This window comes from Betta splendens, chromosome 11, assembly GCF_900634795.4.
Source record: "Betta splendens chromosome 11, fBetSpl5.4, whole genome shotgun sequence".
Taxonomy (NCBI): Eukaryota; Metazoa; Chordata; class Actinopteri; order Anabantiformes; family Osphronemidae; genus Betta; species Betta splendens.
Genome location: NC_040891.2, coordinates 13,686,177 through 13,698,235, shown reverse-complemented (window position 1 = coordinate 13,698,235; position 12,059 = coordinate 13,686,177). Strand labels below are relative to the sequence as shown.

At 49.0% G+C, this 12,059-nt stretch overlaps 1 protein-coding gene across 25 annotated transcripts in view; it reads left to right on the top strand.

Moving 5' to 3' along the window:
- pleca (plectin a) overlaps window positions 1-12,059 on the top strand; it is a 60,927-nt gene that overhangs the window by 18,205 nt on the left and 30,663 nt on the right. For 3 of the 25 annotated variants that reach the window (XM_029166527.3, XM_029166534.3, XM_055512837.1), the window contains exon 1: window positions 10,507-11,059. The exons of 15 other annotated variants lie outside the window; for them this stretch is intronic. In XM_029166527.3, the coding sequence (XP_029022360.1) occupies window positions 10,909-11,059 (151 nt within the window). In that variant the 5' untranslated portion in view covers window positions 10,507-10,908. Of the gene's footprint in view, window positions 1-4,361; window positions 4,438-5,698; window positions 5,913-7,684; window positions 7,875-10,506; window positions 11,060-12,059 lie in introns of those variants that run through there. 7 more of the 25 variants (XM_029166528.3, XM_055512839.1, XM_055512844.1 and 4 more) reach the window with 6 other exon arrangements.

Below are 12,059 nucleotides of genomic sequence, written 5' to 3'. Positions count from 1 at the left end.
TGGACAGTAATTGTAAGTTGCTGTATAAAGCCGTCATCGCTGGCCTTTTCCAGAACTTGCCTGGCATGAGATGAAGTTCTAAAAGCTGCAGGGGCTGTTTGTTTGCCAGCCCTCACTGCAGGCAAAACAGCTGAGCACAGCCAGCAAGGCGCCCCACTGGATGAAAACAGTCTGCTCCTTCCTCCTGGGACTTCTTCTTTGTATTTTTGTCATAGTCATATAAAAAGGAGAGGAGAATATAGAGCCACAGTCAGGAGCTGAGGGAGGGGGGGGGGGGGGGGGTGAAGGAGCCCCTTTCACACTGTCAGCTTTGGGTTTATGAGGGGGTTGAGCTGATATATAGGACTCCACTAATGGCACCTCACACACATCAAGCTGACAATAAAGTTTGCTGGACCAAAGAGGATTGTAGCTATAGGCGTGTCGTGCATGGCAAGAGATTCTTCTTCTTCTGGTATTTGTGCATCTCAGAGGTTGAGTTTGCTCTAATGAGTTGTTACTGAACTTGAAAAGCTGAAGCACTGAGGTTTTCAGATTAAGGCGTGGCAGCCTCCACGGAGGAAGAAGCCACTTGAATGTAAACTGTAGAGGCAATTTAAAGCTCTTTCAGGTGAGTGTCCATGTTGGATCCTACCTGATGAGGTGTTTTAGTGCCGACAAGCAAAACTCCACAGCTAAAGCTTAAAAATATCAATAAAATGACAAAACGTTGTTGCACCATAATCCACATCGCTGGCTGTTGATCGGGAATGTTCAGTATGTAGTAAACAATTCCTGCTTCGCTTGTAAATCCCTAAATGACTATTTCAGGGGAAGTTTGGAGCTATGAGGAAGCGTGGCCAACAGGAGGGTGTGGATGGCTGCGCTCAGATCAGTGGCAGAGGTACCGTTCTGGTGCTGCTCCCTGTTAAAGCGCTTGGTATTTGTTGGGGTTCTGATGCATAGCAACATAAAAGGATGCCACCGCCAAGATAATGTCCAAGCACAGCTCATCCTCCATCAGCCCTGTTGCCAAGTTATGATGGTTTTATCATGAGAAGCCTTTGGACCGTGCTCTGTGGTTTGTGGTGATGAACCACTGAATGACTTTCACTTCCAGGAAGATTCAGACAGTTTTTTATGTTGCCAGTAGCGATGATATCGCCTCTGACCACTGTTCTGGCCCCGCACTCTATACTTTATATGGTGTTTCACGTTTCTATGGTTACGGGCCTGTCCAGCAGCGCCCTGGCATGGATTGATGAGTCACTGCTACGGACACACACACACACACACACACACACACACACACACACACACACACACACACACACACACACACACACACACACACAGTTTCCTCCTGCTCTGTTGCTATGGTGTGGTTCCTCTTACTTCTATTTAGGTTCAGATTTGGCACCTCTGAAGTCACACTTATCCATCAGCCGTTTCCAAGTGGCCCGTTTCAGATGAGCAGCCGTTGAGCCTTTGTGAAGTTCTGTTTTCTTTGCTCCAGCAGTTTGCAGTCCTCTCTCTCTCTCACCACTGCAGCTGCTGCGTGTCGTCCTTTTCTCTGAAGGCTCAGTGTTTTTCCAGAGTGATGGGAGCGTTCATGAGCTGCTCCTTGTGCCATCAGCTCCGTTGCCCTTTGAGCAGCTCATGTTCCACTGCTTTATCCTGTTGGGGATTAGTGTATTCCAGACTTTCCTCCTAAAAAGTCTCATTGAGTGACATGGGAAAATGTAAGAATTGCCCAATTCCAATTAGACAGTTTTGAATTCTTCACATTCTGTGGCCCACACCTAAATGCTCCTACGTGTCAGAAATGAAGCAACACTCTGCACACTGAGCGTCCTGTTCAGCAGCCATGTTGGATTGTTCACATGGCCTCAAGACAATTCCTTCAATTTTACCCCTACAGTAGGTAAAGCCTTAGTTCAGAACAGAGCAAGACACGTAGCAGCGTTTTTGTACCTGGGAGACAGTTTATCAGAAGAATTATTTAGAAGAACGTTTCTCTGAATGATAAAATGTGACTGTGGAGAGCTGATCACCATGCGTGAGCATTGTTTTTCTCTGCTCTATTTCCAAATGTCGAAATGCAGAACTGCATTTAACAACTTGGAAGAGACTCCTATAGCTTAAATTAGTGGCCATAAAGTATGTGGTGGAATGCAGAGACGTGTGTGGCTGCCAGAGTTGAACTGCTTGTTCTGAATAACTGTCACCGTGATCTGGTCTCGTCCTCTGCCTCCTCCTCCGTCATGTCTGTAGGGGGACGCAGTGAAAAGCTTTTTTTATGTCCTGCCATGTTTTAGGACTCGGTGTGTGTTTCATGGTAACAGACTCACATCAGCTCAACACTGTGGCTCCAGTGGTTTTTCCATCCAGTCCTCACTTTAGGTTGTTTCCACATAGAATTTTATTTCCCTTTTGGCTGATAATGGCCTTTATTGTTCATGTGCGCCCTGGCGTTGAATCAAACACCTCGGTGCTGCTTATTCAACACAAAGGCTTCGGTCTCTAACTGGAGCTGTCGGAGGTTTGACGCAGGTACAGACGCTTTCATCTTTCTCCATCTGTGATTCAGTGGTAGAAACCAAACAAAGCTCTGTTGCTGCGGCGGTTCTATTTGACTTGGAGCCACAGAACAGGTAATTCAAAGCACCTGCAGATAAAGTCTGCGTCCAATGAAGCAACTCGCTACAGGACGTGAGGTTTTAGATAGAGGTGGAGCCGATGGATGCGTTTCTTCTAACGCAAGCGTTTTTATCTGCTGTCCAAACATCTGCAGCCATATTCAAGACTTATGAGTCTCCCTCAGACGTCTTTCTTACTGCTTCATATCACTGTGACAGGTTATCAGAATACCAGAGAACTGGCAGCACCTTTACCTGGAACAAGCTGCAGAGGAGGCTCATCTGGCAAAACAAAATACCTGCAGTGAGGGCATTCACATCCTCAAGGTTCTGTGTTGAAAAAGGTCCCAGATATGGAAGCTGACAGGACGTTCTACTGTGTGTGTGTGTGTGTGTGTGTGTGTGTGTGTGTGTGTGTGTGTGTGTGTGTGTGTGTGTGTGTGTGTGTGTGTGTGTGATCTACACACTGAACGCCACAGCCAAACTGTAAGAATTATTGCCTAATGCTGTTGAAGCCAGACTTGCTGGAGTCCGTATCTCCTCCTCTGCTGAGCCGCCATGAAACATTGCTCTCAGTAGAAAAGGAATCTGTTTCGCATTTATTCTGTTGACACACGCTGACATATTACCAGGCAAAGGGTGATTTTCATTAAGGGAATTATAAAATGGTTGCAAAGGATTTATTATAACAGCAACAGCTGGAAGAGAACAGTGATGCCACATGTCTCTTTGCAAAACTTTGGGTTTCATCACTTTTCCCTGTTGTCTGCTCACAGTCTGGATCTGCAGAGGGCACTGCATCATGGGCTCTGCTGTACAGTGTGTGGGTTTTCATTGCAGCATGTCATTAATAGGTAAAGAGGAGAGAAGTGTCTTTTTTTTTAAACCTTCTCTTTGTAATTTTAGCTGTTGTTATCCTGGACTCCATAGTTTTTGATCTAGTTGAGTAACAGACTCAAACACAGACACACTTGTCTTGTCGACTTGATGCCTTTTACTCACTTGGCTGGTTGGAGATGTGGGCGGTTGGAAGAGAATCAGGGACTCCATCAATTTGCACAAAGCTTTAGGGTGTGGATTGACATTTGTTTATTAACTGATGAACTACTAGAGTTTCCACAGGAGGAAGTCTAAATGTTGCATTTGTCATGTTTCATTTTCAAGTAGTCTTTACATTCACCTAATTCCATGTGGATGGTTTTGTGTTTGTACATAAATGAGCCTAATTCTGCCACCTGCTGGAGCAAAATGCAATCTGCTGCAGTAATATTCTATTTGATTTACAGACTGCCTGCATGTTGGATAGACCCAGTCAAGTCATTCCATTTGTCATAGAAACGTTGGAAAATGACAAATACATCTATGTCGCTATTGATGAAGAGTTCCACCAGATGGTGCATTAACTCACAGCTGGGCTTTACCTTCCGCCGCCACTCTGAGGACTTTCCATTGTCAGGCTGATATGTGACTAAGCAGACTCTGGGAAATGTGAGTCCAATTAAACCACCCGCAACTTTTTCTGCTGGTCCCTCTGCAAGAAGGGCAAAGCAGCGGAGCAGTCCAGATGTGAACATGTGGCAGTTGCCACCTTCCATCTGCCCTCGGAGTTTTAGCCCAGCCTGCATTCAATGTAAACTCCAACATTTAAAAAGACCTTTCTGCCGTTGAGTAGCAGAATAGGACCCCAGCAGCAGCAGCAGCAGCACACAGAGCTACAGAGTAGTCTGTTATATGACTTAGCCACAAATAATCAGTTGAGCTACGATGGAAACGAATTATCCTAGAGACTTCATGGAGGCTTTGATTCAACATGGCCAAGGTAGGAGCTCTGTGTTAGAACAGTTCTGTCGTCTCTCCAAAAGGTGTCAGCACAGAATACATGAGGCGGAGTGTCTGTTGTGAGAGGATGAGGCAGGTATGGGTGTGGCTCTTATCTGCAGGCTTGGGTGTGTGATGAAGCCTGTTTGAGGTGTTGTTTAACAGGAGGATGTCCTGTCTGGTTTGTTTCATTGGGGTTTACGTTGATCCCACATATACAGCAAAGGTTTATTTAGTGAATGAGACTAAAGCAAATTATAGTCCACAACTTTACACGGAGGCCCGAGTTAGACACCACCCACAGTGCCTGTGGGAGTGGGATCATGTTCCCTGCTGTTGGACCGGGGGGTGTAGGCGGTGGGAAGGCCCTTGACTGGCTGCTCTGTGTCACAGCATCACGGTGCCTGCGCTTAGAAATAATGCACAGCTGCAAAACATGCTTGAAGCCACAGTGTAAGACAGTTTTAGGCTGGATTTGTTTTTTATAGCGAGGGTACGGTGACAGAAAGGAGCAAACCAAAAATGTCTCCTACTGAAGAGGCGCCCTGTAAATCAGACCAGGTCAAAGGTCCTGTGTTCCATGCTTCAGTGAAGGGGTTTTGACCTTAGAACATTAATGGCTCTGCACAGAATCAGTGTTTGAAACATTGTGTTGGTTGAGTCACATGCTACAGTTTTACTTTAGTTCATCCGTTCCTATGTATCTGAACGGTTTGTCCTGGAACTGGTCACGGATGCTGGAGCCTGACTGGGCGAAGAACCGTCTGCACTGGTTCACAGGAGCCGGTTCAGTTAATAAAAAGCTGCAGCTGAGCTTTATAAAACACACAAAGCTAGCCAGTGTAATGTCTGAGGAGTTAATTCAAGTCAAGCTGTTGCTTAACAATAGTTCTGATCTTTCTACGCTGTAGCGCTGTGGCGTGATGTTCTGACTGTTATAACTACAAGCCGTTATGTTTTATTAATAAGATCTTGCGTCTCCTACTCAGACTAATTGCTGCGGGAGTCGTATGGTCATAGTGTATGATCCATATCCTGTGCACATTACGGAGCCGTTTCCAACTTTTTATAGCTTTCACAGAGAAGCCTTTGTTAAAGTAGCTCACTGGCAAAACGATCTTTTCCGCTCTTTGTGTAAATCCAGTAAGAAAAAGTGACTCTGGGAGTTTCTGCAGCCGTGCACGCATGGATTCTGTCCAGCGGCGCTCGTCAAACCACCAGGCATGAGATGCTGTTTCCACTGAAAGCCTCACAAATGATTTGAACTCGCAGCGCTGTCTGCGTCGTGCTCCCCAGCCGTGCCTCCACTTCTCTTTTTTTGCCTGCTTTCTCAGCACGCCCCCCTGGTTTTGTTCCGAACACAATGTCGTGGGGTCAGATCTGACTCCTTGGCAGTTGCCTATTTCCTCTAAAAGTTGTGAAGACGCTGAGCGAAGATGGACCTGTGCTGCTGCTTCTGTTCAGGACCACCACACGGTACGCTAGATTTTTTTCTTAACAGGACCTTCCTGATCTTAGACTCTGCCACAGGATGGTGCAGCAGCAGTCAGCGGTTTAAATTCTTGCCTTTTGCCATGTGAGCCGAGTGCCACTCCCAGCTGCAGGATTTCCTTTGGAGGCTGTAGGTTTAAAACCATCTTTGATTTTCTGTTTACTCTTCCCATAATGATGAGATTTCCGTGTAGTCATGAATGACTGTGGCTTTCTCATTGACATTAAGTGACCAAACGTACAGACTGTGTGCTTATTAAGTTTGTCTTTATTACTTTTGCCGGAGCATTCGGAGTCGGTACCATAATATGGGAGTCATTGAGCAAATGCATACCATGTGAGGCGGGTGGGAGTGGGACTGGCTGGCTCCTCCCATGAAGGAGTGGTGGGCTTTATTTACTCCAGACGTCTTTCCTGCTCCCTGCTTCTTCCCCTTTGCTCAGTTTTCACTGTGACTAATTGGCAATTCCAGCGGCCAGTTTCTCCGGCTTTGAGGATCGGGCTGACATTATCAGACTGGCAGCACGTTGGAACCACCACATCTTCTCACAATGAGTTTTTGAGTCTCTGTTAAGGAATTAGTCACACAAATACCACACGTGTTTCATTTGGACCTGCACATCAGGGGAGTGTATTTGTGATTACACAGTTTCCTCATGCCAAACGCAGGTTGAGGTCTCCGTTGTAGCGTCTATTTCTGTTTGTCTGATGGAGCTCTGTTGGTGTCTGACATTTCATTGCTGTCATTCGTGGTGTTTGGTTTCAGAGACGCACCGTGATTTTTACAGTAACAGTTAAGGAGATTCCTCCAGTGTCAAGGGCTCGCTGTCCTCTGACGGCTTAGACAGGACGACTAAGCACAGAAAACAAAGGGCACGTTCTTTAATGCAACTCCTTAAATTACTCAGACAGGTGTTTTCTTACACATAATGAGCAGCAGGAGTCATAACTGAGTGTCAGGTCCTTAAAGCCGCCCTTGTCAGACGGGACTGGGTCTAGTTTGAGAACTTCCCTCAAGGCTCTTTACTGTAATCACTATAATAAACGGGCTGAGGAAGAATGAAAAGCATTCATTCAAGGGTTAAAAGCAGCAGCTGCTTTTTCAGAGAAAATAGTTGATGGTAAAACAGTTAAATGGGATTGTGAGGAGGCATTGGGTGCGCTGTCCAAGCATATGGAAATAATCAGCGTTTACAGAAACGTACTGTAGTAAAGTTATATAATGAGTGGATAGTTAGTGGATTGTGTGAGGGGAAAAAGCACAACATGTGAAAGCATGGCTTCAGTATAAACATTCAGAGGAGGAAGGGTTGGTCCTGGATGGTCTGGGACCCATAAACCAGCCTGGAAAATAACTGCAAGTGGCTTCAGTGGCTAACAGAAAAATGAGTTGGAAACTTTGACTCTGGCTGGAGGTGGATCTCGCTCGCTGCTTTAACTTATCAGGGCTGAACCGAGCCTCGTGTATTATGACCTGCTGCAGATAAGCTGCAAAGGAAAGTGGAAGACGAGCGCTGTTTCAAAGCAACGCCAATTGTTCGACTGAAGAACAGAGCAAACGCAGCAGGGGCGAGGGAGGGAGGGAGGGAGGGAGGGAGACGGGGGAGGGCAGCCGGCCAGTTGTGAGACGACTGAGTCACGGCGAGGAGGGAGGAGGGAGGGGAGCCGCTTCGCCCGTCGTCCTCTCAGTCCCCGACGGCTCGGCTGCAGCGCTGCGTTTAAAGTCCGGGATGACACCACCCCCCTAGGCTCCCCCTCCCCCTCCTGCCCCTCACCTTTCACCCCCTCCCCAGCGCTCCCACCTGCCTTCAGAGCCCGGGACGCTCCACTTTGCAGCGGGCCCAATGCCGGCGGGCCCCCCTGGAGCCGTGTTCCCGGCCCTGGTGGTCGTGGGCCACGTTGTCACCTTGATCGTAGTCTGGCAGTGGAGAACGCGCAGGAAGGAAGGTAAGACACGGGACTCGTGACCGGCCGCCGGTGCGTCGCCGCTGCCTTGCTCGCCGGCCGGCCGGCCGCGTTGCTCTGCGCTGCCTCGTGCCGTGTGTTTTTCACCGCTCGCTCGCTCGCGTCGCCTCTCACTCCCCCTGTTTTTTTCCCTCGCGGCTCCGCTTCCTGTACCGTGGACATGTTCAGTTAACCCCGTAAGCGCCGGCTGCAGCCTGACGGCGCTGCAGCGGCAGCTTCGAGGTCTGTGGGGAGCGGCGCCTTCGTCACAGCCTCGACCTGCCCACCTCTGCTGGAGGGGGGGGGGGGGCTTTAAATGGTGACTTTAAGAACTTCTCCATCCCCTCATTCTTGTGGTTCTAACTCTTAAAGTGAGTTTAGGTTCTGAACGTGGTTGCTGGTTTCTCTTAGACATGTTTGTAGAATCAGGCGTTAAGCATTTCCTGTAAACTGACCTACATGTGCTGCTGTGCGATGCATTAAGAAGCTGCTTAGCTTCAAGCATGTGTTGCTTCCAGAGTCACCAGACACACCTTGTCATAAAGGAGACTGTCAACACTGCAGGCGACACACCCTCAGGCAGGAAAAAGGGCATTTGACTGACATTCTGCCGTGCTTTTAACCCTCGAGACTCTAAACCTGTTTGTCCAACCTTCACACCAGCAGGTCACTGTGGGCAATGGAGCTGCTGAAACAATGAAGTAGAGCGAGGTGTGTTGTGGTTGGAGTGGCACACGCCTTCTTTAATGGTTTGGATGTTTTGCTGAGGTGAAACCTGGTCAGACTTTTCCTTATTGTCCCCAGTGGGTTGTGGAGTGTGGTAAAGCTAACGATGCCTTCCAGTGGAAGTCACAGGACACGCCTTGTGCAGATAAGTAGTTTTCAAAACACTGAACTGCCTGGGGTTTATTATGAAGAGTCAATGTCACAGCAATGATAAGTCAGAAGAAGAAACGCACAGAATGTTCTGTCCGCTTCATCCACCTCTTTCCTTCAGACGCTTCAGTGCAGGCACACGGTGCAGCCCTGATCCACTGGTGGATGACAGGCACACGTTACAGAGCAGACTTAGGCCCACCATGTCTGCCTTCTGTCCACATGCAGCCATTTTGCACGGGATCTGCTTTCAGGCTCGCTGCAGTGCAGACAATGGGTCCACGGGGCTCGTGTTCCCTCTCAGCAGCGTCTGTTTGAATGTTTAATGCTGTGTAACAGAGGCGACGTGTCCACATCGATCTCTGGCTGGAAACCGCTGTTTACATTAAGGTCACAGCGTCTGCAGCAACGCGCTGCCTTTGACGCAGGCTGAAGGTGAAAGTGGGTAAAAGGGCCTCAACCCGGAGCCAGGTTTATAAAAAGCCGGCGGTGCCGCACGCGCTGGGGCTGAAGCTGAACCGGACCCTGGGGACGGTGGACTGTGTCCTGGATACCGTCATAACAAACCCCAGGACCTGTTTGGTTTTCCCTCACGTGGCCTCATGACGGCCTTCTGGACCTTGAAGGAATCCGAGGCTCTGTGGGTGGACACATAATTAAGTCCTTTGCTCATCTGCTGTAGTTTCTATGAGTCCCAATCTGATCCGAGTGCTGCTGTTCCTTTGTGAGACTTCGTACAAAGCTTTATTGAGCCGTTGCCTCGCGCTGCGTGTCTGGTTGAGGACACACCCAGTTTAGCTCCAGTGTTGTGTGGTGACACAGCAGATGGGCAGCGGAACCACAGCTATATCCAGCCCACTGTGGCGCTGGTTCTGCGTTTGGGCCCGTGATCTGCAGCGGTGACTCACTTTCCTGCCTCTCGGGTGGTGCTAATCACAGCCCTGAGGAGGGAGGATCTCCCACTGGAGCTGTGCCTTTTCACCAGTTACAGCCGTTATCACTGAAACGCTGCGCGTCCTCACATGCCCTCAACAATAGAAACACAATGCCCGCTGGTGCTTTGATGCTCCGCTTGGTCCCATTCACGCAGCAGTGGATGAGTCGAGGCTCAGGTCCGGCCCGGCCCGTGTTTACGTTTCTACGGGAGACGAACCGCTGAAGTGCGTTCGATGCTTGGTTAAAACATTCCCTGTAACTTTATGATTCTGAAAAGAAGCGTCACCGGTTTGTTTGTTTGCATAATTAATTCATGGTTTCATTTAAGGGTGTTTTATCTTTTAAATACTGGCTGTGTCTTTGCTGCCACATTTGCATGTTATTCAATAGCACTGCTGTGAATTAAGCAAATGGATTTGTTCTCACGCCTGCTGTACTTTGACTGTTTTTCATCCAGCGAATGATCTAAACTTTAGCATAACGACAGTTCATGTTATGAAGCTTTTTCTCTTGTACCCGGTGACATTTTGAACACGCTTTCCAAATCCTAAATAACTAGAATAACTAGTGGTGCTGCTCTAAGGCGGTTCTGGAGCCTCTGCGTCAGTCTGACACGCATTCAGTCCCATGGCTTAAAAATAAGCCAGCACCTGCACATGAATGTGAAGCATTTCTCATTGTTAGAGAAAAAAGTGAAACAGGGCTCCGCTTTCGGAGTTATTTATTACCCACAGCTGCGTGGGGGTGGGGGCGCAGTGACGGATTTACAACCCGCGGGTAAACGCTGCACACGGAGCCCGTCGGAGGCCGCGTTTAAACGGGTTCCCTGAACGCAGCCTGCTTCGCGTTAGGAGGTTTGTGTAACGTAAGAGGCGCAAACTCCACGCGCGCTCACAGTGAGCGGCGGCGTCGGGTCCACAGCGCGCGCAGCTCCGCGCCGTGGACCTCGGGGACGTCCCTCCCAGTCCGGATGGCACGCGACATTACGCGTTACGCACGAAGACGGCGGCTCGCGATGGAGCGGCTCCGCTCCTCCGAACCAAACAAAGAGGGGCTGCACGAGGTCCCTGCAATCTGACACCACGGCTTTTTCTCCTCCGTGTTCAGTTAAAGGACAGACGAAAGTTTTTGGGGGGTGGAACCGCGCGTGAGACGGACGAGTGAGGGGGCGTCGACAGCAGAGTCCAGCGCGCGCCGCGTTTACGCGCGACTCAGAGGCAGCGGGATGGCGGGAGCGGAGGATGCGGTGCGGGCGGCGCTGCCGTGCTGGTACGGAGGCCTGGGGCGGGACGGCGTTTACCGGCGAACCGACTACATCCACGAGATGAGCTGCGCGCAGGTGGGCTCCCACCTGTACCGCCGGATGTGCTGCGCAGGTAGGTCCGCGCGCCGCGCCGCGTCCGTCCGCGGAGGAGGAGGAGGTTCTGGTTGGGAGGGGCTGGTGGTGCTGGTCTGCTCCACCCACCGCACCCACCGCACCGCACCGCACCGCACCGAGGCTCAAAGCAGGGGTCATCAGAGCTCAAGAATTAATTCTATAGACAATATTATTAAACGTATTATTAAGTTTATTTAATTGCAATATAATAATTTAGGCATTTGAATATTACACATCTTCTTGGCTGTGCAGAAACTCTGGTTTTCCATCGTTTTTTACTCTTTCTCTTTTTTTACTTACTCAGTTTTTCCACGGCCTGTGTGTGAACGCTCTTCAGATTGAGTTGACTCTAACATGATATTCACCTTAAGCTACAGGCACAGTGTCATTCAGACAGGTTGACGTGCACACACTGCTGACGGAGCCACACCTCTTCATATATTTGCCGTTGACATTTGAATGCACCAACTGTCAGCGACTCCGGCTAATGAGGGCCTTTTTTGACGTGTTGACGTACTAATAATGCCCTGTGATGCGATGGTCCGTCTGTAATTTCTCATAAATATCTGTATTTTCCTCCACACAGACATTTTATTGCTGTGAGAAGTCTCCTTCATATTTGGTGTTTTCCAGAGGTTTGGAGCCACAGCCTCTCTCTTGTAAACACGACGCCGATGTGCTGCCAGCGTCCGTGTTCTTTTAGAAATCATTTCCCACAATGGGAAGTGACCGTCCATAAACAGGCGTAAACACGAGGCCCTCGGGGACCTGGACCTTCTCTACAGTAGCTGGAGCTGTGACTCAGCGAGATGGTTTCCAGTTACTGGTTAGAAATTAGAGAAGATTATAGTGAAGCTTGACGTTCAGCCTTCATGTCTCTAGTGCAGCTTTTTAACAGAAGAGGGAGACAAATCTTAGAGTTAAAGGCTCATCATCTCTTAATTGACGTTGGCTCTCATATCATGCTCATAAATCCAGCAATTATCCAAATAGTTTAT